General features: G+C 37.7%; 1 protein-coding gene across 1 annotated transcript; it reads left to right on the forward strand.

Annotated features, from left to right (window-relative positions):
- On the forward strand, positions 1 to 26847 carry LOC114094968 (uncharacterized). Its single transcript, XM_027938121.3, has 4 exons — positions 1 to 160; positions 2073 to 2143; positions 24904 to 25559; positions 25916 to 26847. Exons 2-4 carry the CDS (start codon positions 2089 to 2091, stop codon positions 26060 to 26062), a joined length of 858 nt encoding a protein of 285 aa, XP_027793922.1. The 5' UTR covers positions 1 to 160; positions 2073 to 2088; the 3' UTR covers positions 26063 to 26847.

Genomic DNA, 26847 nt, shown 5'->3' on the forward strand with positions numbered 1-26847 from the left:
CCTAAGGGTAATTCCCGATCTTCCTGAAACAGCCAATTATCTCCTGGTTCTTAGGTCCCAAATGGATAGCTGAGAAGTTCCAGGACATTTGCATTTTTCTATTCTCCAACTGCTTTGCAGGCTTTTTGGCTGGAACAAGAGCTCATCGCTGCAGTACCAGGTACAGGCCTAACTCTTCTATTCATGTGTCAGTTGCTGATCATCATCTGCTCTGGCAGAAGGGAAGAGGCAGCTCCCAGACTGTCTGGCCTGTCACATTCTGGAGCTGTCAGTCTCTTGAGTGGCTGAGCATCTGTTTAGAGTGGCCCCTTTAATTCAGCAGATTCCTGGCCCCTTCCCTAGTATCTCTTCCTTTTTCCTTGGATGCTATTTTCATTTTATTTGAAGGGAAGTAACTCAGCATCTGTCATAACTTTTCATATTAATGTAATCAACAATGATAATACGGTTAGGGTAGGTGACTAAATGTCAAGAGGCCATTCTTGTAAGAGGATGGCATAAAATCAGTTGTGTTCTCTGTTAAAAGCTGCAGTCGCACTTCTCCAGGGAAGTCGCTTTTGATTCAATGCCTCCCTGACAGAGCTTGGATTGCTCTGTGAGTGTATTAACTTTTCCAAGAAGATTTTAATCATTTTTGTTGTCACTGAAATATTTAATGTTCCTTTTATTTTTGTTTGCTTTTGTATTTTGCCAAACAAGTTGATTGTTTTTAAGGGAGAAGGACAACTAGATAATCCAGAGGATAAAAATAAATGTATAACACAATTATTGGTGGAAAGATGAGTATTAGGGACAGACTCTTTCCTGAAAATGAATAATTAAGGATTTTGGAGGGGAGGGTACTAGGGATTGAACTCAGGGGCGCTCAACCACTGAGCCTCATCCCAGCCCTATTTTGTTATTTTATTTAGAGACAGGGTCTCAGTGAATTTCTTAGTGCCTCGCTTTTGCTGAGGCTGGCTTTGAATTTGGGATCCTCCTACATCAGCCTCCCAAGCCACCGAGGTTACAGAAATACCTCACCTCGCCGGGCTCATTAAGCATTTGATTCAACTAACATTTGCTAAGGGTCTTCCATATGTTGGGCTTTTTACAGATCACCAGTCCATTGAATTCCCCTACAGCTCCTCTTTGGGGTAGAAAAAGTTCTTCCCATTTTACAAACTTGGAAATGGAGTCATAAAGAGTATCATATATCTTGTCTCAAACCACTTAGGGGGCCAGGAACAGTGGCTCACACCTGTAATCCCAGCAGCTTGGGAAGCTGAGACAGGAGGATTGTGATTTCAAAGCCAATCTCAGCAAAAGCAAGGCACTAAGGAACTCAGTGAGACTCTGTCTCTAAATAAAATACAAAATAGGGCTGGGGATGTGGCTCAGTGGCCAAATGCCCCTGAGTACAAAAAAAAAAAAGAAAAGAAAAGCTTCTAACTGTACATTGCTGCTTTCGGGAAAAATAAATGTATCCTTTGCATAATAATCAGGCACCTCTTAATCAGTCAGCAAATATTTATCAAATGTTTATCAGGTACCATGCAGTTAAAGTTCTTTTTTTTTTTTTTTTGAGTAGTGATAATGTAGTAATCATTCATATTTCCTCAGTCGGACTTATTGTGAGAAGCAGCACACAATTTCCCAGCATTTTACTGGGGCTAGAAGTTTAATAGGTGCCAAAAGTAACAAGATTTCTTTGAATGATGCTGAGTTACTCAAATGGGGACCTTGCCTGCCATCTCCTCGTTAGCATCATGCCTAATGTGAGGCTGGACTTTCAATATAGGTTTGTACCCATTTCACCAGGATTAATGAATATGTGTGGCAAGTATTCAGGACACGCAAACACTGATGTAATATTTTCACTTTTACATTTTCCCAGCTTTGCAAGTGGAGTACTTCACATTCACCTTTTTATTTAGTCAGTTCCAAAGTTCTGCCCTTTTTCCTTCTTTAAAGACACTTGTATGCCTTCAGAAGGAAAAAAAAAATACTAACAAAGATGCCAAGAAAGCACTTTGCTTTATAAAGTCCTTGTAACCTAAGGAATGTTAATCAAACTTTCTTTTTAAATTAAGTGTTGGGCTGACTCCAATGTGGATATCTCTGGCTGCAAAGGATGGAATGTCAGAAGAATACCTGAAAACAGGTGGGGCTTTACTAAGTCTTCATCTTTGATGCTAATTTTTGCTACTTGTATCCAGTGGGGCCAGTACAATACAAGTCCATTGGAGAGGGGCACATGAAGAGGATCAAAACTGACAAATAAGGGGGAAAAAGATCATTAAAAAAGCAGTGTCTTAGCGGGGCGTAGTGGCGCACACCCATAAAACCAGTGGCTCTGGATGTTGAAGCTGGAGGATTGTGAGTTCAAAAACTAGCCTCAGCAACTTATCGAGACCCTCAGCAACTTAGTGAGAACCTGTCTCTAAATAAAATACCAAAAAGGGCTGGGGATGTGGCTCAATAGTTGAGTGCCCTTGGGTTCAATCCCTGGTATCAAGGGGGGAAGAAAAAACAGTGTCTTGTCATTGGAAACAAGTGCAGACTACAATCTCTTTGTTTCTCAGCTCTTAACTTTAAAGAAGTCCGTGATGAAAGTCATTGCTCCTCCTGGTGTGCTTCCTTTTACCAGGTAATTATAAATTTAACTGAACTCAAAAGGGCAGAATAGGCCTACAATGTTTTGTACTTGAAGTATCATCTGTATCCAATTTGTTTAAATGCATGGTAAAATGGGGAGACTTTCTACAGTAGCACTTGGCATGGATTTTTATCATTTCTCCTTTGATACTTCCATGTCACTGAATTAGAAATAACATAAAATAATGGCTTTAGCCAGATGATCTGAAAGTCCTGTCAGTATACCCCAAGTCTGGTTTTTCTTGAAACAGTGATGAATCAACTTTACTGCATTTGAAACACTACCACAGAATCTGAGTGCAATTCTGTCTTTCCCTCCAGCCTCAAGGGGAAAGAAGGAATTAGGCAAATATAGCAGTAAGTTTTTACCCTGTTTTACCACCTTCCTGTCAGTATGACATCCCCTTGAGGGGCCTTGAAGGATTGGTGACTCAATTCTAGAACAGCATAGGCAATGGAAAGCTTAAGATGGCATTAGGTGGGCTGGAGTTGTGGCTTAGTGGTAGAGAGCTTTCCTGGCATGTGTGAAGTACTGGGTTTGATTCTCAGCACCACATATAAATAAATAAACAAAATAAAGGTCCATCAACAAATATATATATATATATAAAACATGACGTCAGGTTTATTAGTGGAACAAGGAAAAGAGCAATTCCTAGGAGGCAGATAGCAAGGCCTTCCATGGAAAGTGAGACAGGCAGGTTCAGCAGAAGAAAGGGAAGGGGACAGTTAGGGGGCTGTCTTGTGATGAAGGCACATTCCTCCAGCTCCTTAGCTGCATCCTCAGCACCTCACCAGGCCACAGTGGTTGCCCCAGATTTGGAGCTGGACAATTTCCCCATGGCTTGATCTGGGACAGCACTGGTTCACTGCAGTGGAGAACTGCATCCCTGAACGTCATGGTAGAATTGCAACCAGTATTATCATCCAAATGGCATTTACTGTATTTGTTCAGTTCAGTTCAGAAATGTTAACCTTCTACTATATAATCAAGCTTGAACATGTTTTGTTATAAGGTTTAGTTTTTTAAAATATATTTTTATAATTTTTAATTGGTACATAATTGTACTTATCTATGGGGGTACAGTGTGATATTTTAGTACATGTATATAATATGTAATGATCAGATCAGGGGAATTGGCATATTCATTTGTTACAAGGTTTTCTAAATTGCAGGTCAGAACCAATGAATGATTAGGAAATGGTGTTGGATTGGGGATGTGGCTTAGTGGCAGAGCACTTGCCTGGCATTTATAAGGCCCTGGATTCAATATTCAGTGCTGAGGGGAAAAAAAAAAAAAAAGAAAGAAAACAAAAGAAACGGTGTTAGTGGGTTGTAACCATTATTTAAAAATAAGGGGAAAAGAAATAAAGTAGGAAATATCAGAATGAAATGCCTGAAGTAGGGACAATGTGAAGTGTGTGTGTGTGTGTGTGTGTGTGTGTGTGTGTGTGTGTATTATGTAATAAAGTATATTCCTTACTGCATATTATGGTGAAAAAAGACTCAAGATCTGTGGGTTGAGGACTGTATGACTAAACCAAATGTTTGCACATTCCAGTTCTAGATATTGAAGCAGGGCCACACAACAAGTGTCAATTCATTGATGGTGAATTTGCCACAAACCATTTTACCAAAAATCAATCTCATAAATAATCCACTTGCAGAATCATTTATGGATACTTTCACCACATTTAAGCTTTGCTGTATAGTCCTATAGCTAGAGATGTGTTAGGCTTGTCAAGTGTCAATAAATTTTGGCTACCAATCTCACAGTTTAGATAGCTCTGCTCCTTTCTGCTCCTAGCCGTGTGAATATCTCTTACAGTGACAGGACTGCAGATAAATTTTCTAGCAAATTTCAGTAAATATTTCATTTGGTAAATTGATCATTTGATAAATTGAGTCACAATAAACTGATCTCTGGGATACTCATGTCCCCTCCTCAAGAAATTCTTTCCCAGCCATTTCATTCATAATCACCTCTCTCTTCTCTAATCCTTTCATATTGTCTCTGTGAATCACACTGTACTTTATGACATGCTCTGCCAATTCTTTAATTCCCAATCTACATAGTGGTATCAACCCATGTTTGTATGAGCGTACAATGTATATGTGAGTACAAACTTTGGAGTCAAACTGCTGGATCTGAGTCATGACTCTGTAACTTACTGGCTGTGCAACCTTGAAAACCTCATTTATCCTCTCTGTGCACTGGTTTCCTCAGTATCTACTTTATGGATTCAGTGTGAAGAATGATGACTTAAAATATGTAAAACAAATCTGGAATGCAGAAAGTATTACAAAAGCGTTAGTTATAATACTTCTCTATAAAATGTCACGGTTTGGATGTGAGGTGTCCCCTGAAAGCTCACGTGATACAATGCAAGAAGGTTTGGAGGAGAAATGATTGGGTTATATAGCCTTAGCCTAATCGGTGAGTTAATCTCTGATGGGATTAATTGAAGTCACAGGGTGTGGCTGGAGGAGGTGGGAATTAGGGCATGGCTTTGGGTACATATTTGTATCAGAGAGTGGAGCTTCTCTCTCTGCTTTCTGATCATTGTGATGTGAGTTGCTTCCTTCTGCCACCCTCTGCCACCATGATGTTCAGCCTCACCTGGGGCCCTGAGGAATGGAGGTGGCCTCCTGTGGAACAAGGCCTCCAAAACCATGAGCCCTCAAATAAACGTTTCCTCCTCTACAGTTGTTCTGTTCAGATCCTTTAGTCACAGCAGTAAGAAAGCTGACTAAAACATAAAGTAACACACGTAAAGTACTTATAAGGTAACTTTAGAAATTATAGGTTTGAATTTATTTATTTTTTTATTTTACTTACTATTTATTTTTGATTCGATGTTAGAAAGTTTATTAATGTAATTTAGAATATCAAAAGTCTGAATAATAACATATAATGTCAATAGGTGCAAAAAGCAGAATTCCATGAAACCCAACACATATTGATACAGATGATAAGAGCTCTCAGAAATTAAGCTCTCTAGGAATTAAGGGGAATTGCCTCAACTTAATAAACAACATCTACAGAAAAACTAAAGCCAACTATAAACTTAATGGTGAAAAACTGGATATTTTACCCCTAAGATTGGGAGAAAAAAGGATGTGCCCTCTCCTCACTATTACTTACAATTCTATTTTCTAATTTCCCACCCAGTGCAATAAGAAAAGAAGATGAAGTAAAACATATATGGAAAAGAAAGGATGAAATAAATTTATCTTGGTTAAGAAGTGAATCAAATTCCTCTTTACTTTCTAGCTATCAACATTCACACCTGTCTTTTCTACGAAGTTATCGATTAAGCATGGACTGTCTATAGAGAATCTACTGTATACCTTGCTGCATAAAACCAAGAGAACGTTCAAAAGTGGCCTCAAACAAAGGCATTTATGGTATAGGTAAATGAGTAAGGTAGGCACGAAGCATTTAATGAAAATGACAGTCCTGAGTCATGCAATTAGAAAAACAACATGGTATATGAAATATGCTAATTGTATGAGGTGGACAGTATGAATGACATAGTTTATTTTTCTCTGATGACATCTTCTTCTCCCAGGAAACTGGTTTGAATTTCAGCTCTCTGTCTTCCTCCAACTCACACACTGAGTCTTTTCCATATTTCTTAAGAAATTGTTTCCTCCTATTTCTCTCCCTTCCCTTTTTTTCAGGCCCAGTCCAGTTGCTCTTGGGTTATTGTGATAGATCACTAGTTCATGTTTCAGATCCATATTCTCCTCCTCTTCCTTTTCTTTTTAAAAAAAGTTTTATCAATTAAAAATAGTTTGAGGACTGGACCTTTCCTCAAGTGCTGTCATGGAAAACAGTGGTTCTCTGCTTCCCTTCTCACATTTCCAGACCTTGGAGGCAACCAGGTCACCTCTTGTATCTGCTTATTTTTATGCTTATCTGTATGTATCTTTTAACATGCTGTGTTGTCACTTCCTGATTATGTCCTTCTAGGTGTTCTCGGCTGTCTTTCTAGTAGAGCAGGGAAGGATTTAGTCCCCTTTCCTCCCTCCATCCTCACCATCCCCATCCACTACCAGAGTTAAGGGGTAGTTTGGATAATGCAAAAACACAGTGTTTCCTTGATTGTGACTGCCACTTATAGTTAATCCATGAAAATCAATCGTTGTTTTCCCTTAAGTTATGGTCAGCTGTTGTTATTGTTGTTTCTGTTTTAGGTTTCCGTGTCTTAAGGTACTTGTGCTCCTTGGAGTGGTGACTAAGTCACCATTTAGAAGCTCCGTGTTTATTCTAGCCCCTATATATAGCAGCATCTTTGTTCCCAGAAGTATATATTCATCAAGATTATCTTTGTATTATAACATTTCCTTTTAGATATTAATGTCATCTGTCTTGTGCTCTTCCAAAGACTCAAGCAAGGAAGCAACTTCGTCTGTGTATGTACACACTCACAATTCCCAGGTGGGCTATGTCTGCACTTGCCCTTCATTGTCCATATGTGAAGATCAGGGGGTGCTTTTTAATTCAAGTTCCACAATGAACCTGCTGTCAGAGACCACATGGAATGTACTTGTGTTGGTCTGTTCTATAAACTGCTTCTCTGCTAGTAACAACTTTGGATGGTCAGTTTGTTATCACTATAACAAAATACCTGAGGTAGTTAAATTATAAAGAGAAAAGGTTTATTTTGGCAGATTCATTGCTTTTAGACCTCTGATGGGGTTGCCAGATGGCAATGGTGGAAAGTGCATGGTGGAACAAACTGCTCACCTCATGGCCAGGAAGCAAAAGAAGAAGAGGAAAGAGTGAGGGTCCCACCATTCCCCTTGACTGAAGGACCCTTAATGACCTAAGGGCCTCCCACTAGGTTGTGCCACCTCCCAGTGGCATCCACCATGGAGCCCCAAGCTTTCAACACATTGGCCTACTGGGGACATTCAACTTGCAAACTGTAGCAAATTGCTATTCCATGAAGTGCCAGTTTCTTCGGACAGTCTCTGCTCCTGTTCTCCCCAGCTCTCCATCAAGCCTTTCTTTAGACTCTTTGCCAATTTCTCTAGTTGGAAATGAAAAATTTGTTTTGCTGAATGTTGCGTTGGGCTGAGATCTGGAGTTTCCCTTGGTAGGCTAGTAATGAGCACCTTTCCAATACATGGTATCTAAGTATCTGGTCAGTGTTTATATTGTGTGCATGTAGAAAAAGCAATGTGGCACAAGTAAAAACTGAGTACTTTGATTTATTTTCAAAACACTAAGAGGGTATTCAAAAATGATAGAAAGCAGAGTATTTATTATGTACATAAATAGCATGTTATCTTATTTGAACACATTGTGATTTTTATTTTTATGACTTTTTTCAGCCTCTTGTTGGTGTTTTGGAAAGTCTTTTTCCCTCCTATTTTTCCAAAACAGTTTCTTGAGATATGTATTAGACGATTTAAACATTTGGAAAATATTTCAGCCTCTCATGCCAGGGAAAATCTCTCACCATGCATGACTTGCTTTCAGAATTTTTACTGACAGTCATAGATGGTGTCAGGTGACAGCTGGCCACTGGTCTCGGGGTTGTTGGCACAGAATGGTAGCACTGGGGAAGCTGTGTTCCTCAGAACACTAAAATAGTTGACAAAGAGAGCCTAATGACTGAGGAGGGATGTTGTTTTGTTTGTTTGAATTCAAATTTACACTCTCTGGGGGACTGAAATCAAGTTTGCTTTTTGCCAGCTAGGAAAGGAGTCACGTGTGGAAATGTGGAGAAAAGTAAAAATGTGCACACACACACACACAAACACGCATACATTTATATATCTCTCACAATATCATTTGCTATATACATATGTACATAGCTGCACCATTATGATTTGTGCTTCTCTCTATGTACATATTTTTATACACATAATTTAAAAATATTTCCCAAAAATATTTTTTAAAGTCTATTATTAATCATTCACTGCGTTTCAGTTTAAATAATTCAACTGGAATAATCAGAGATAGAGCAATTGTTCTAAAAGTAAAGGGCGAATGTTTTCTCTGATACATGAAAGCTAACCAAAAATGGGGGATGAGAAAGCATTAAAAAAAAATAGAAGAAAGATCAGTGGAGAAGACAAAGGGAAGGGAGAAAGGATGGGATAGGGAAAGACAGTGGAATGAGTCTGACCTAACTTTCCGATGAACATATATGAACATACCACAGTGAATCTCACCATCGTGTATATTCGTAAAAAAAAAAAAAAATCCTATAAGAAAAACAGAAAGATCAGTAGAGTAGAGGGAAGAGAACAGGGGGGAGGGTGCAGGGGAGGGTAAGGAGAAGTACTGGGAACTGAATGAGGACAAATTATATTCCATGCTTCTATATTCTGATGTATAACTAAAAAGAACCAATAAAAATAGCAAAACTCACAAAAAGAAAAAAAAATAATTAAAAAACCAAAACAAGGCAAAGACAAGAGACCTGGTCTAAGAGTAGCCTTTGAGGAAGAAGGAAGAACCTCCCCTGTCACAGTCAGGCCTTTGTTCATGGGGGTTGCCTCAATCAGCTCCAGGAAGGAGGTCTTGGTGATGATGTCAACCAGATCTGTAAAATATGAAATATGTTACAAATAAAAAATAAATGCACCAGACAACCTTGAGAAAGAGCAAAGCTGAAAGCCTTGTACGTCCTAGTTTAAAATCTCATGACAAAGCGACAGTAATCAAGACAGTGTGGTGCGGCACAAGGACAGATCAATGGGATGAATCTAGAATCCAGAAATAAACTTTCATATGTATAATCAATTGACTTTTGACAAGGGTGCTAAAGTGCAATGAAGGAGGATAGCATTTTTTTCCCACAAATGGTTCTAGGATGACTAGTTAGCTCCATGTTAAAGAATGAAGTGGGAACCCTCCTTCATAGCACACACAAAAATTAACTCCAAATGGATCAAAGACCTAAGTGTAGGAGCTAAAACTGCAAAACTTAGAAGAAAACACAGAGGAAAAATGGTATGATGTTGGATTTGGCAATGATTTCCTGGATATGACACCAGAAGAACGGGGAACAAAAGAAAAAAATGCTTAATTAGACTACATTAAAATTAAAAACTCTTGGGTTTCAAAGGTACTATTAGGGAATTGGAAACACAACCCTGAAAAAGAAGAGTATCTAGAAGATATAAAGAATTCTTATAACTCAAGAATGAAAAGACAAATACCCAATTTTAAAATGGGCAGAGTATTAAAGTAGACATTTCTCCAAAGAACACGCACAAGAAGTGGCCAGTGAGCTCATGAGAAGATGCCCAACATCATTCACCACCAAGGAAATGCAGATGAAGGAACAAGGACACAGCACTGCATACCCACTGTTCTATCGACTTTTTCCCCCTCAGTGATCAAAAGACCTGACAAGAACAACTTCAGAGGAGGAAAAGTTTATTTGTGCTCACAGTTTTCAAAGGTTCATAAATGGCCGACTCCTTTACTCTGTGCCTGAGTTGAGGCAGAACATCAAGGCAAAAGGGCATGGTGCAGGAAAGCTGCTCAGGACATGGCAATGGGGGGGGGGATAGAAAGAGAGAGAGAGAGAGAGACTGACTTCAGACCAGGGGGAAAATATATACCCCAAAGACATGCCCCCAGTGACTCACCTCCTCCAGCCACACTCTACCTGCCTAGAGTTACCACAAAGTTAATCCCTATTCATGAATTAACACACTGATTAGGTCAAGGTTCTCATAACCCAATCAATTCACCTCTAAACTTTCTTGCATTGTGTCACCCAAGAGCTTTGGGGGGACATCTCATTTCTAAACTATAATACCCACTATGATGGTTATAGTAGTTTACAAGAGACAATAATGTTAGAAATAATAATAGTGTTGGAAATATTATGGAGAATCTACTGGTGAGAAATATGAATCATGCAGTCACTTTGAAAACATGGTTTGGTAATTCCTTAAAATGTTTAAAGACCCAGGAATTCTACTTCTAGGTATGGATCCAAAAGAACTGAAAGCACATGTCTGCACAAAAACTTGTACATGAGTGCTCATAGCAGCATTGCTCATAACAGATTAAAGGCAAAATGTATACCAACTAATGAATGGATAAAGCAAAATGTGGCAAATCCGTACAATGAAGTATCATTCAGCCATAAAAAGGAGTGAGTACTGATTGATAACATAACATGGATGAACCTTGAGCACATTAAGCTAAGTGAAAGAAACCAGACACTAAAGACTATGTATTGTATGACTTCATTTATATGAAATGTTCAGGAAAGGCAAATCTATAGACATAGAAAGCTGATTAGTGGTTACCAGAGTTTAAAGAGAAGGAAACCAGCAGTGACTCATTAATGGGTACAGTTTCTTTTTGGCGTGATTCAAGTCAAGAAGATGCAGAAAATACACTCAACCAAAGCAATGATGTGCATTTGGAAACATCACCATACACTTTGACCATGGCCGGCGTAATGGCTGTCTCTGAAGGAAGAGGGCCAAAACAAAACAAGACAGGCAAGGCATGGTCTAACGATAATGTGTCCTCAAAACTGGTTTTCTCATTTGAAATATCTAAGTAAGTCACACAAGTCCTCTTAAAAAAGTACCAAAGCACTGAACAGTCTCATTTGTTTTTATTCAGGTGGTTTATTATACTTGAAAACAGATGGGAATTAAGGTCTTTTTGTTGTTATACTTTTTCCTTAGGGTCTTTAAGACTATTTTTTATTCCAGAAAAAGATACACAAAATTTTTTATGTTCACCCTACTCTGTAATCAACTAAAATTCTGTTTGTACATTTTTTTGTCTGTTTAACGGCATCTTCATTATTTCATAGACATTCTGTATCATAATGAAAGTTGAGAAAGTTTTCTATTTTTATTAGTTTTTAAAGAATACTCTTCTTGTATGTATATTAGGAAACGTAAATTAACTGATGATTTTACTTGGATCAAAAATTGTAGAAACACAGAAATAAGTGAAACTTATTTTGCTTTTTAAATTATTAAATCATATAAAATTACAAAAAGTGGTGGTAGTGGTAGATAGTTAGATACCAACCACTTTTAATACGTGGTAATATTTTGCACGCTTAACTTCAAATACTTTTTTGAAGAAATAAAATGTAACTGATAGAAAGATCTCTCTTTCCTGATCTCCAAAGATCATTACCATCCTGAGACTGGTGTATATCCTTCTTGTCCCCATTGTTTGCTCTGACTACATATATTGATATCCATAAACAAAATGTAATTTAAAAATTTTTAAAAATTCTTACTTGTTATATATGACAGCAGGATGCTTTACAATTCATATTACACATATAGAGCACAATTTTTCATATCTCTGGTTGTACACAAAGTAGAGTTACACCATTCATGTTTTCATACATGTACTTAGGGTAATGACGTCCATACAATTTCACCATCTTTTCTACCCCCATGCCTCCTCCCTTCCCTCCCTTCCCTTTGCCCTATCTAGAGTTCATCACAATCCTGTCATGCTCCCCCTCCTAACCCCACTATGAATCAGTCTCCTTATATCAGAGAAAACATTTGGCATTTGGCTTTTTGGGATTGGATAACTTCACTTTAGCATGATATTCTCCAATTCCATCCATTTATCTGCAAATGCCATGATTTTATTCTCTTTTATTGCTGAGTAATATTACATTGTGTGTATATACTACATTTTCGTTATCCATTAATCTACTGAAGGGCATCTAGTTTGGCTCCACAGTTTAGCTATTGTGAATTGTGCTGCTATAAACATTGATGTGACTTTGCCCCTGTAGTACGCTGTTTTAAAGTCCTTTGAGTATAGACCAAGGACTGGGATAGCTGGGTCAAAAGGTGGTTCCATTCCCAGTTTTCCAAGGATTTTCCATACTGCTTTCTAGATTGGCTGCACCAATTTGCAGTCCCACCAGCAATGTATGAATGTGCCTTTCTCCTCACATCCTTGCCAACACTTATTGTTTTCTTAATAGCTGCCATTCTGACTGAAGTGACATGAAATCTTAGAGTAGTTTTGATTTGCATTTCTATAATTGCTAATGATGATGAACATTTTTTCATATATTTGTTGGTTGATTGCATATCATCTTCTGAGAAGTGTCTGTTCAGGTCCTTGGCCCATTTGTTGATTGGATTATTTGTTTTTTTTTTTTTTTTTTGGTGCTTAGCTTTTTGAGATCTTTATATACCCTAAAGATTAGTGTTCTATCTGATATGTGAGGGGTAAAGATTTTCTCTGAAGATGTAGACTCTCTATTTACCTCACAGATTGTTTCTTTTGCTGAGAAGAAACTTTTTAGTTTGAGTCCAACCCATTTATTGATTCTTGATTTTAATGCACCACAAGAGTCTTATTAAGGAAGTTGGGGCCCAATCCCACATGATGGAGATTAGGGCCTAGTTTTTCTTCTATTAAACGCAGGGTATCTGATTTTATTGTGAAGTCTTTGATCCATTTTGAGTTGAGTTTTCTGCATGGTGAGAGATAGGCGTTTAATTTCATTTTGTTGCATATGGATTTCCAGTTTTTCCAGCACCATTTGTTGAAGAGGCTATGTTTTCTCCAATGCATGTTTTTGGCACCTTTGTCTAATATATGATAATTGTGATTTTGTGGGTTAGTCTCTGTGTCCTCTATCTTGTACCATTGGTCCACCAGTCTGTTTTGGTGCCAATACCATTCTGTTTTTGTTACTATTGCTCCATAGTAGAGTTTAAGATCTGGTTTAGCGATGCCACCTGCTTCGCTCTTCCTGCTAAGGATTGCTTTAGCTATTCTGGGTCTCTTATTTTTCCAGATGAGTTTCATGACTGCTTTTTCTATTTCTATGAGGAATGCCATTGGGATTAACAAAATTAAATAGTTTTGTGGTTTGTATAAATCTATTTTAAAACACTGATTTTGAGATGTAATCATATTGATGTAAGCAGAACTACCTCATATGCTTTAAGCTCTATAGCATTTCATTGTGTAAATATACATCAATTTATATATTCATTGACTTATGAATAAACATTGTGATTACCTCCTGTTTTTCCCAAAGATACTTTTTCCTCTTGTTTCTCCATGTTGAAAGATTCTCTTATACCTTTCCAATGAAGTTGAGGAGGGGGGCTTAGGTCATTGCCTAGAAGAGGAATGGCTGGTTTGTAGGGCATGGACATTTTCAGTTTAACTGGATATTGCCAAATTTGACAACTTACATTAAGAATGCTGACTTCAGCAATACTCCTCAATTGTTTATATTCTTAGACTTTTTGACCGTCTTGTAAATATGAAATGGTCTTTCATGTTGTTTTCATTTGCAATTCCCTAATTACTGATGAGAATCTTTTCACATTTATTGTGTGAATTACCTGTTCTTAGGCTTTGCCTGTCTGAAACATATATAAATGACTTCCAGTTGTTGAGTCTAAGAAACCTACCCTAGGGATACAGATCCTAAGAACTTTCCACAGCATGCGTCTTCTCTTAGTAAGTGATTTACCTTTTAATTTTGTGTGTGCTGTCTCTCATTGCCTAGACATTTCATTTTAATGCAGTCAAATTTTTAGATTTTTATTTGTTATACTTTAATATATACTCAGCATAGCTTTAAATATGTTATGTTGTGAGGTGAGGCCTAATTTATTGTCCCTAATTTAATAAGGCTTATTTACTGTTCCCTATGGATAGCTAATTAGAATAGTACACCCTTTCTTCCACTGATTTGTCTGACTAACACACCAAGTTCACATAGATCCTGGTTCTATTTTTAGATTTGTTAATCTCTCCAGTGGGTCTATATATCTGTCACACTGATTGACTGATCTTAATAAGTTTAATATCTAATAGGACAAGACTCTGTGTCTTCATTTTTCTATCAATAGCTTACTTTTTCCTCTTGTTCTCCATGTATCAATATGTATAATTTGGAGTTTGTGTTGAATTTATAGATTAATTTACCTCCTTATTTTATTGGGTCTTTCCATTAATGACATGGGGGACACCTTTATTTACTTAGCATGCCTCATCTTCTCATGTACAATGGAGACTAAAAATAATACTTTTTTTTTTTTGAGGGGGAATGAAGAATGTTAACTCACAAAGTGAATTTAGAATTCTGCATAGCACATAGTAATCATTCAAGATTATTTATTATGTAGTGTTGGGTCTTTAAGGGAATATAAAATAATCTCCCTTTTCCCTCTCAAATTACTATATAGGAGATGGATAAATGATGATTAAACTATCACTTTTATTATTAATAAAATTGGTTAGGGGATGTTGATTTAGCTCTACAAAACTATGATTTGCTGATTTTACTCGTTCCTATTCAGTTTGGAGGACATTGAGATTTAGAGAGAGTTTGGGCTGGCGAAACAGACATGCCATTCAGCCTTGCTACTTCATGTCAGCTAGAGCAATTGGATAGGTTACCTCCACCCTGCAGAGAACAGGAGACCCATGGAGTTCAGGTATCTATCCTCTCTACCAAGAAACCCCACTTTTAAGGAGCAGGAAGGGAGACTTTCAGGGTTACCACAGGGAAAGTTACTAAAGGAAAATATACAGAGAGATTTTCTCCAAATATTTAAATATTAATTTTTGTCTTATATGAATATGCTTAATTTCCTCCATAAAGAAAATATTATTTCTTGTGAAATTACTATGTGATTAGGAGTTTAAATTTATTATCTTTTTAATTAACTTTTTATTTATATATGACAGCAGAATTCATTATAATTCTTATTATACATATACAGCACAATTTTTCATATCTCTGGTTGTATACAAAGTATATTTACACCAATTCATGCCTTCATACATGTACTTTGGATAATAATGTCCATCACATTCCACCATCATTAATAACTCCCTTCCCCCTCCCTTTCCTCCCACCCCGTTTCCTTATCTAGAATTCATCTACCCCTCCCATGCTCCCCCTCCTTACCTCACTATGAATCAGACTCCTTTTATCAGAGAAAACATTTGGCATTTGGCTTTTGGGGATTGGCTAACTTCACTTAGCATGATATTCTCCAACTCTATCCATTTACCTGCAAATGCCATGATTTTATTCTCTTTTTTTGCTGAGTAATATTCCATTGTGTATATATGCCACATTTTTAAAATCCCTTCATCTATTGAAGGGCATCTAGGTTGGTTCCACAGTTTATCTATTGTGAATTATGCTTAAATTTATTATCTTAAAGGAAACCATACACTTCTCTTAAAATTTAAAACATCTCTATGATATTTGTAGCTAATATTCTTTTTTTCACATTCCCTTTTTTTGATTTGGGCTTTTTTTTCAGTTGATCACAACAGATTTGTCTATTTTATTAGTCTTTTCGAAGAACTTTCAAAGACCTAGAATTTGGTTTTATTGATAAGCTCTTTTTGTTTCTGTTGTTAATTTTGTTCTTCCTAAATTATTTCCTTCCTTCAACTTTGAGTTTATTCTGCCACCCTTTTTCTAGTTTCTTGAGTTGAAAACAAATTCATTCATTTTCAAATATATACATTTGAATTTATGCATTTCCCTCTAAGCTCTACTTATCTGTATTCTCTATTTTTTCTTGTTTTATTTTATCACAACTTTTTAAAGATATAATTCATATATTATAAACTTCTCTCTCTCTCTCTGAGACGGTGGGAATTCAACATGGCTTCATGCATGCTAAGTATGTGCTCTACTGAGCTACACCACAACCCAAATTCACCATTTAAGATTCAAATTCAATGCTTTTTAGTATGTTCACAGAGTTGTGCAGCCAATATCACTGTCTGCTTTTAAGTTGTTTTTATTATCCCATATAAAATCCTATACATGTTAACAGTTAGTCTTGTTTTCTACTACAAGCAGTGACCTTCTTTGTCTCTGTATGGATTTATTTTTTCTGGACATTTCAAATAAGTATGACCATATAATATGTGATTCTAGTAACTTATTTCTTTCACTGAGCATGTTTTTAAGGTTCATCCATGTTATAGCATGAATCAGTAATGCATTTTATGGCCAAATAATATTTCATTGTATGGATTTATCATATTTTGTCTTATCCATTCATCAGTTGGACAATTGAGTTGTTACCACCTTGGACTATTATGCTCTTATGAATATTTGTGAAAAGTTCTTTTGTGAATGTGTTTTCAACTCTCATAAACATATATTTAGAAGAAAAACTGCCGAGTCACGTGGTAACTCTATGCTTAACATTTTGAGGAATTGCCAAAGTATTTTCCAAAACAGCTGCATCATTTTACATTCCAAAGGCAATGCATGACGGTTCCAATTTCTTCACATCCTCACCAACACTTATTGCTATCAGTCTTTTTGATTGTAGCAGCCAGTGGATGTTTGATTTTGGTTTATATTTCTCTAATGACTAATGATGTTAATTTAAGCATTTTATGTGGTTTTGGGCCACTGGTTTGTCTTCCTTGGGGAAAAGTCTATTCCAATCTTTTGTTCGTTTTAAAATCAGGTTATTTTAATTTTACTCATTTTATTTCTTATATTTTTAGTTGTAGATGGACACAAGACCTTTATTTTATTTAATTATTTTTATATGGTGCTGAGCATCGAACTCAATGCCTCACATGTGGTAGGTAAGCGCTCTACCACTGAACTACAGTGAGTTGTAAGAAATTCTTTCTGGATTCAATTTATTTTGTTTCTTTTGCACTGAGGAATGACTTTTTTGGGGAGTGGGGGTACTGGGGATTGAACCCAGGGGCACTTAAAAACTGAGACACATTCCCAGCTCTTTTTATTTATTTTTTGTTTTAGTAGCAGGGTCTCACTAAATTGCTTAGGACTTCATTAAGTCGTTGAGGCTGGCTTTGAACCTGTGATTCTCCAGCCTCAGCCTCCCCGAGTCACTGGGATTACAGACGTGAGCTACCACACCAAGCTCTGAGGAACACTCTTTAGTCATTTCATTAGACAAGGTCTTTTGAAGAAGACTTTTCTTTGTTTGAAAAACATTTTTTTCACACTTCTTTTTTCTGTTTTCCCAGTGCTGTCTTCTACACATTGGGTTGGAAATATCCCTGCAGAGAGGTTTCACGCTTGCTTTTGCTGGTCCCAGGAGTTTCAGGATATCACTTTGGGATCTCTGCATTCTGCAATGTGTTAAATTAGATTCTGCATTCATGCACGATCCAATCAGGGATTGAAATCTGCCAGAGAATCCTTTCTTTCTACTCAGAGCTTAAGGAAAAGATCACCTTTCTTGGGCAGAGGGAAGAATTTATCTAATGCTCTTTTTACTGAGAGGGACCCAGGTTTATAAAATAGTAGTTTTATTTCTCCACCTTATGTGAGCCCAGTCTACATCTCTTATCCAATATGAGCATTAGAACCCAACCCCTGGAGCAAGCATCTACTCTTGCTTACATTTTGCCTGCGCTTTCCCATATCATTTCTTGCATCTTGAGATTTCCTATTATTTCTTTGGAGTTTAGTTTTGTTTTAAGCATGTCTATGTATTGTAATATGAGATTCCTCAGTATCTCAGTCCTTTATATTCTAGGAATTAGTTTATGTTGCTTTTATACTATTAGAAAATTTTTTGTGTTGGGTGTGGTAGTGCACATCTGTAATCTCAGTGGCTCAGGAGATCTGAGGCAGGAGGAGCACAAGTTCAAACGTAGGCTCAGCAACTTAGTGAGGCTGTAAGCAATCTAGTAAGACGGTGTCTCAAAAAATAAAATAAAATAGAAAGAAAAATTGTTTGTGCTACACAACTTTATGGAACTAATGTAACAGAATAGAAAAGTCCTTAAAAATTTGGGGCAATAAGACTGAGAATTATCATAATTTCACTTTGTAGAAAGAGCTGTTTTTTTCACATTTTAGTTTGTATCAGAATCACCTGAAGGCTTCTTGAAAACAGATTTCTGGGACCTACCCTGAGTTTTTGATTCTGTATGTCTTGAGTGGGGTCTGAGAATTTGTTTCTCCAACAAGTTCCCAGGGAATGCTGTTATCCCGGGGGACTATACTCTAAGAACAATTTATATAGAGGAAGCAATATATTTTTTAGCACCTTTTGGCATCCATGTTTTGAACAAACTCAGTTTTAAGCTTAATTTATAGATCAGATGATTTTCCAAAGTTTGCGCTAACAAAATTGGAGATGACTGGGATATACTTCATTTTGTGAAACATTTAACTAATATTAAAACATTGCAAAATTTAACATTTTAACAGACAAGTCTGTTTTTTATATTATTTTTTAAGTTGTAGTTCGACACAATACCTTTATTTTATTTTTGATGTGGTGCTGAGGATCGAACCCAGGGCCTACGCACGTGGTAGGTGAGCACTCTACCACTGAACCACAACCCCAGCCCCCAGCTGTTTGTTTTTTACTTGAGAATTACTTCTGTCGGTTTTTTATTTTCTCTCTCTCCTAAAAATAACTATTTCAAATGAGAGTTATCTGGTTTTAATAATATTAACCAATAGAATTCAAAAATCATTGCAAGGGTCAAATGTAAACATTATCAGAAAATAAATTGAAGCACTACCTTCACTTAGTAGTGATACTAAGCAGAAACGCCAAGGTCTAGTCACAGATGATATGCTAGGCAAACCCTTCTGCATCAACTACTGACTTTTCCCAGTAAATCTCAGTTGTAGACAGAAGAGACCTTGCAGATGCATCATCACATGGGCTCTTTTCCCTGTCCTTGCTGTTCAGAGTGGTCTCAGGACTATTTGAATAGGTGTAACCTGGGAACTCCCTGAACTGCAGAATCTTCAGTCCCATCCAGACCTACTGAAGCAGAATCTTCATTCATGGTTGGTTCAAATGCACACTTAAGTCCCAGAGTTCCCAGATTCTGCATTTCTGAGATGCTCTCAGGTGATGTTGATGCTGCATAGAGGATCTGCTTAACCACAGTTTAAGAAGCAGAGCTCTGCTCCCTTCTCTCTTTATCAAAATGAATAATATCCTGAAAAATGCTAACTTTGCCAAATAGTTAAATTGTACTTCAATTCAGTAATGATTTATGGACCCCATGGTGGTAATGATCCTGAAGAGAGGAAAATAAAGACAAGACAGGCACAGCTCTCAGATAAAATAAATTTGGTAGGCAATGTTATAGAACAATGGGAACTGATTGCTAAAAGAAAGCCCTAAAGAACAATACTAATCATTCTAATTAAAAACAGCTAGAGATAATTATACCAAAAGAAGTCAATAATTCTATCTTAATTTGAAAGAATATAAAGCAATGAAAACATACAAAATTATATAGTATTTAGATGGAACTCATCACATTACATTAAGTACATAATTTGATGAATTAAAGCAATTCCACAGTCACTGTTTTGATTCAGAGGCTTTGGTATCTTAAGCTATATACAGAAGTTGTTAGTGTGAAGGATATACATATTTTATTTAAACTGTGTGTTCCAAAGTGCCTTGAAGATTTTCCACCTTCAAATAGAAAACTTTTCAAAATTGGCTATCATATCTCAGTGCTGACTTGTGCCACTCAAAAGGAAGGAAACAGACTAACTTCCCTGGTGTGAGCATGAATGTCAAACAGTCTTGCAGTTTGGTGGTTTGTAATGTGACAAAGCATATTGCTAATGAAAATGTAACCACATATGCTGGATTAAGACTGGATTAAACCTGATTCCACTTCACAATGGCAAGCTCATCATTCATTCATTCACACGTGCACACATACATATATGTATATTTTAACCTGCAGGTACCCAGGCTAAGTTTGTAATGATAAATTTCCTATTGACTCTATAGAGCACAAGGGCAGATTCTTTTCTTGTTTTGTTTTTTTCATGAAAGAAAACATGAATGAAACTCCTGAGAAACATTCTTTCCATAAACAACATTCTTATCGTCTTTCACCTTTCTTGGTTTTTCTAAGGTTAGGTAATAGAAGGTTTACAAATAGGATGGTATTCTTACCTGAAGAAAGAGGAAAGTCTGTGAATATTTTTATTGGTGGAAAATCTTTCCATCCCTATATCAAGTACATTTAAATTTCAGTGGATATCTAGTAATTTGGATAAATCCATCCATCTATCTTTAAAAAAGAAATCTCTTTTTCTTTCATCCAGCCATCCATTCAACAAATGCCTATAATAACAATTACAATACAAATGCCTAAATAACAATTTAGGCAATAGGCAGTATACTCAATGCTGCAATGTAAATAAAAAAATACTCCAGTCCTTGCACTCAAGGACTTTTTAGATTAGTAGGGGAGATAAATATTCAAAGCAATAATTATAAGATGGTAAGACACAAGCCATCATGCTGTGTTATGGAAGCTGATATGTATGAGGCCTTCTCTCTATGTTACCAGTTAGTATAATAACTTGCCAGGCCTTCAACTTTCAGATTAGTTGGAGTCTAGCCCCAGGCTACCTGGGCTTAAATCCTTTCCTCACTGCTTGGTAATTGTGTGGCCATGAATAAATTAAGTGACCAGTCTGTGCCTCGATTTCATCATCTGTGAAATGGAGATAATTAGACCTCTTGCATAAGGCTGATACCAAGACTAAACAACTTAATATATGTAAAAGCACTGGAATTAGTAATACTTAGCAGTGTTTATATATGCTATGTAAACGTTAATTATAATTATCACCCTTTATTTTCATAATGAACTTAATATTACAGTAGAACAATGGTCTTCAAAGATAATCCATTAGAAACTGGAAGAAAATACTAGAAATACAAGAAACTATTTTTAAATTATTTTTCAATTTCTATTTTTGTATGTCTTATAATGTATCTAATATTATTAGAGAAGTATACATACATAGTTTGTTAGTGAATGAGCAGCTAAGTTTTTTATTGGCAAGGCACTCAAAAAAAAAAAAAAAAAAAGCTTAAAGATGCCTATATTACAGAAGGACATCACACCCCTGTCCACAGAAAGGACTCCAATTTATAATTTACCTTTGTAAATCACCCTTACATATATTATCCCAAGTGTCAGGAAGACACTGAACACATTAGTAATGATATATTTTCATCTGCTTCTGATTCTTACCACATCCAATGGACAGAATTGAATGGTGCCAATACAGGTATTCTGGAGTCAATGAATCAAGAAGTCACTCCTACCTTTCCCTCTTGAGGCATGTGATAGGCTTCACAGAATTGGCTAATTTACTAGTATATTCTCTTCACACATACTCACCTATAACATGGCAGTGACACATGAGATATAAAATCCATTAGAATATAAATTATATAAGTTGACCATATCATTAGCCAACATTTTCCCCGGTAATCTTTTTTCAAAATGATTTGTGTGTGTGTGTGTTTACTTTTCTGAAACTTGCAAAGCCCTTTGAAAGAAGTATATAGAAATATTTACTATTGAAAGCAATCTGGACTTTCCTGTCTTCATGATTCATTTTAAGATTTTTTTTGTGTAAAAGAAGCTGAAGACGGTAACAAAACAACAGCTGCTTAGCTACAAATTAGTAAAAATAAGCTCCTCATGCCAGATTATTATTGAAGGGTTTTATTTAAAGCAATTTACAAACTGGTGAAGGATTTTACTTAACACATTCATACTTGATACAGCTTTTGAAGCCATTTAGAGAAGGCTGGGGGATCAGATGGAAGCTGCTTCTTTTCCCTTTGCTGAGAATATGAAGATTAATTTATGTAAATAACGAGGAAAGGCATGTTTGCTAGAAATTGCATAAGCTGACTACGTATTTAATTGGGGTTCCACAGGAACCTGCTCATCAAAAAGAAAAGATTATAAGCTCAAAAGAGAGAGTCATCATCGACTTCTCAATCACGAGAAAAATAATACAGAGGAGTTGGTGGTAATTAGCAGGGACCCTGGGTGTCTACAAATTATTAACTTTCAAAATTCTGTCCTTAGTACCCTTTCTTTTACCAAAGATAATTTCTATTAATTGAGTTATTTTCACCTTTGGTTTGGTTTGGCATCTTCTGATGTTTAAGAGACAAAAATCCAAGGATATTTTCTCAACAGTCTACTCCGCATTGGGAACTGACTGAGTTCTGTCTGGAACTCATTAACTTCTTCCTCAGTTTCTCCAACCACAAAAGAAGCATAATTATGCCTACCTCATGAGCTTGCTGTGTAAGTTTATTAGCTCATGTTGATGAAGCATTTCTGAAGATGGAATGTACTGATTATTATTACTTGTGATAAACTTATTTACATAATTTGGGACACATGCACCGAATTTTTAATTGAAAATAAATGAACCTCAAATATCTCTTCTTTTGATTGTGTGTGTGACAATGTGATTTGGTCTTTTAAGAAAAGCAAATATTGCCGGGTGTGGTGGTTCACCCTGTAATCCCAGAGACTCAGGAGGCTGAGGCAGGAGGATTGCAAGTTCAAAGCCAGCCTCAGCAACTTGGTGACACTTTAAGCAACTTAGCAAGACCCTATCTCAAAATAAAATCTGGAAAAAAAGCAGGCTGTGGATATGGATCAATGGTTAAGTGCTCCTGGATTCAAACCCCAGTACCAAAAAAAAAAAAAAAAAAAAAAAAAAAGCAAATACTGTTAAATACAGTCTAATTTGTTAATGAAGTATGCCTTATAGCATCTGTTTAATTGAAATATTATACCTTCATTGTGCACATATAAGTAATATACTCATAATAACTTGTAAGTGTTGTGAAATGTGAAGAGAATTCTCATGTCTTTGTCATTTTTAATTTTTTGAAGATTTGTGTATTTGCTCTCCTTAAATGAAACCAAAGAATGCTGGGAGCATGAATTCTGAATGCTACTTTCCTTATGAGTACTTGTGTTGATATTTCCAGACTTTCATTATTTTAATGTGAATGATTTTTTTAAAAAAAATTCTAGAGCTGCAAAGCACACCAGGAACAGCTCATTTCTTATTAATGAAACCACATATACTTACTGAGCATTTTCTATATCCTGGTCATGATATAAATAATGGGACCAGTGGTTCTCAAAGTGTGATCTCAGAACCAGCATCAATGGCAGCAGCATCTGGGAACTTGCTAGATAGGTGAATTCTCAGACCCCACTGACTCATCAGAAGTTCTGGCAACAGGGCCCAGCAATCTCTGTTTTAACGAACACTCTAGGTGATTCTAATGTTGGCTAAGATTGCTACTCTGGATAATACAAAATTGGGTTAGAGTGTTTGTAACTTTTAAACATCCTTACCTGTCTTTGTTGCTAGCATTTGGATTGACATATTCTGTTAGTGCACATCTTCTACATAAATGTATCTTTCTACTAATTATGTCTTTGTACTTACAAGTTTAATTAGAGAAACCCTCTACATTATCACTGCTTGCACCTTCACACTGTAAGCCCAGTAGGTAATGAAGTGGTTTCAGGAGTGTCAGATTCTCTCACCTGAATTAAATGGGTGCATAATCAGTCCTAGGCTGTAGGGATTAGTATAGGGCCCACACATGGGCAGTTGGTTATTTAAAGACAATGAAGCAGGCAGACCAGCATCTGAGGGTGGCGCCATGGAGGGTGGTAGCAGCAGGAAGGGTAGCTCATGGCTTGTTACTGGGCTTTTGACTCTGGGGCTTTGGTGCATGCATTTTAGCTGGGTGGAATCATTGGATTGTCACAGTAGGATTCTGCCTTCCCATGTGAAAGAGATTTTTTCTGCCAGGCAACGTGGCTTTACCCTTACATCTAAAAGTAAGTAGAAGAAGCTTTGTCCTCTAATGGCAAGAGATTGTTCCAGGAGCTGCCTGCCAGCATTTTGTAGGGCAAATAGGAATATGAGTGTAAATCATCAGATATTTGGGCCTCCTTGGGGTAGAGCAAGGGGCAGGAATACTCAACTGGTCTAGCAGGGGAGGAATCTGTTTCAGTCTCATCTTGGCAGTTTTCATAGGTAGGTCTGTCCTTGAGCTTAATGTTCTAAGTAGAAGGATGTTCTAAAGCATGGAATGCACAACTGGTAACCAGGGCAACTACAGTGGACTAGGAGGCACGAGAGGGCAGGTGGCTTGTCTTGAGTCATAGTGACTGGGATGGTCGTCAGCCCTAGGGCTGTCATTCTCAGACTTAATTCCAGTGGTGGGGTGATGCGTGTAGAGGAAACTAACTCCTAGTTGCTGTGGAATCAAGGGCTGGCTTTATAGATGGGTAGACACAGCTGAATCTGCTAAGTAACTGCCCTGTCCTGCAGGGTTGGTAGATAGGGAGCAAGAAATGGGTAGGGAGGCTTTTAGTAAGCTTTCTCTGTGGGAATCTGTGGTAGCAGCCTCCTGAAGCTTCCCCTTTTCTTTCCCCACAGGCATCCAGTTCCTGCACAGTTACTGGCTTCTCCATTTTGAGGCAGCTCACTTCTTGGGGATTTCCTCAATACAGCTATGGGCCTGGGTGCCAATTGCTCCCCATGGCACTGACCTTATTCTAGAGTTCAAGGACCATCAAAGGGGTCCCCAAAGAGTCCTTCTGGGCTCTTTCCCCATTATCTTACCATCCTATCAGTCAGAGAGAGGATCGTTATTGGAGATCTACTGTTTACTAACGTATTGGATGGAGGTGGTGCCTGCTCTCATGGCAGAGGGAAAGACCTCATCCACTGATACTGCAGACGCCAGCCTGAATGAGTGTTCCAGAACCCAAGAAAAGCGAGATGTGGTGTTGCTGTTCATATCCTTGTTCCATGCACAACCACCTCTGTTTCACCTGCCTCATATCCAGGAGCCCTTTATCCCTAATGTGGAACAGCTGATTCTGGGCCAGAATCACAGGCAGGTAGACCATGGCCAGGCTCAGTTCCCAGCAGGAAAGCTCTGTCACCTGCAGGATCACAAAGTGAACCTTCACAGAGCTCTCTGGGGTGAGTGCATTGTTGCACCCAAGACTTTCAGCTTCCCTCGCTGTCAGGGGACCTGCCTGGCTCTGACCAGTGAGCCCCATCACTCCAGCTCTGAGTGCTACAAGGTAAGATGTGAAACTTTGTTCTCTTCTGGGGATATTTTGGGAAAGGACAAATGCTCAACTCTCTAGGCCTGTCTCCTTTTGTGTCAAAGAAGTCAATGAAAGTGGCTCTAACATAATCCAGTACTCATGTAATTTTGTCATATCTTCTCCCATGGTGACCTCATGCCCTATCCTCATTGTCCATAAGAAACAACATCAATTTCCTAACAACTGTTTTTAAGTAGCCCTAACCTAGAGACTTCCCATGCCCTCCTTCTCCTTTCCCATTTACCCCTGTCAAATCTACTGATGTTCCTAAGGATGAGGCTCTGGCTATAATAATGCTCATCGCCTGTTCTTTTTTTTTGCCTCCACAGAAGGAGGCACCTACCTGTTCCTGGCTCTTCCAAGTCTGTGGTCCCATCAAGATGAGGCTTTTCTCCTTGATGGTCCAGGATGATGAATACAAGATGAGCGTGCACTTCCTGAACACATCCCTGATAGAAAAGTGTGGCTGCTCCTGAGATACCCTGGAGGCTCTTGTGGGTCCCATACCCACTCAAATCTCAGGACTCTAGTGAGGGACTGGGGTTGACACTGGAAATAACTAGAGTTCTTTGGAGGGTGAGGGGATTCGACTTTATTTTTCAAAGCCCAGTAAGAAGGATGGCATTATGGTAGTCACTCTGCCTTGGCCACTTTTCTTTGACATGGGCAGAAACCTTGTACTGCTATTCTCAGACATTCCTATTCCTAGGGCTGGGCCTATTAGTTGTCCAGACATCTGAACATTGCTCTGTCCTGGATTATGTCAGTGAGCCATGCTTCATGGAGGCCACTTAAGTGGTAAAAGAGGAACCAAAATAGGTGGGTGTGTTCTTGGGTTGGAGCTAAAACGGTATTGGTTAAAGGGGGCTGTTTCAGATCCTTCTGGGCTATTCTGCCATTGTCCTGCTCTGTACCACAGGCCTGGAGCTGGTCCAAAGCTGGCCTAGGCCTTGGAATGTTGCTTCCTCCCCACCTAGCTTGCCTGGCTTATTCAGTGAGTGAAGGCTGTGTCCGAGGGAGTGTCCTGTCACAGGCTATGCATGGATTCAGGGCACCAAGGCCTTCACAACTACCTGGTGAGAGTTGGATCAGAGCCTGGATGTTGCTGGGAGTGGAGGATGTCACTTGAGACTGATCTTTGGTGGAGGGGGTCTTTGGACTCATGGAAGGATTAAGTCCTTCATTATTTAAGGCACTTCCTGCCTGATGACTTCAATGATTAGCTTTATTTACTCTCTTCAATAAAACTCCACTAACATCA

Source organism: Marmota flaviventris, chromosome 5, assembly GCF_047511675.1.
Source record: "Marmota flaviventris isolate mMarFla1 chromosome 5, mMarFla1.hap1, whole genome shotgun sequence".
NCBI classification, from domain to species: domain Eukaryota; kingdom Metazoa; phylum Chordata; class Mammalia; order Rodentia; family Sciuridae; genus Marmota; species Marmota flaviventris.

Excerpts from the sequence above, each read along its gene's own strand:
- LOC114094968 (XM_027938121.3), top strand. The coding sequence starts at position 2,089 with ATGTGGATATCTCTGGCTGCAAAGGATGGAATGTCAGAAGAATACCTG. Across the intron at positions 2,144-24,903 it reads AGAAGAATACCTGAAAACAG|GCATCCAGTTCCTGCACAGT; the intron begins GTGGGGCTTTAC and ends CTTTCCCCACAG. Across the intron at positions 25,560-25,915 it reads CCAGCTCTGAGTGCTACAAG|AAGGAGGCACCTACCTGTTC; the intron begins GTAAGATGTGAA and ends TTGCCTCCACAG.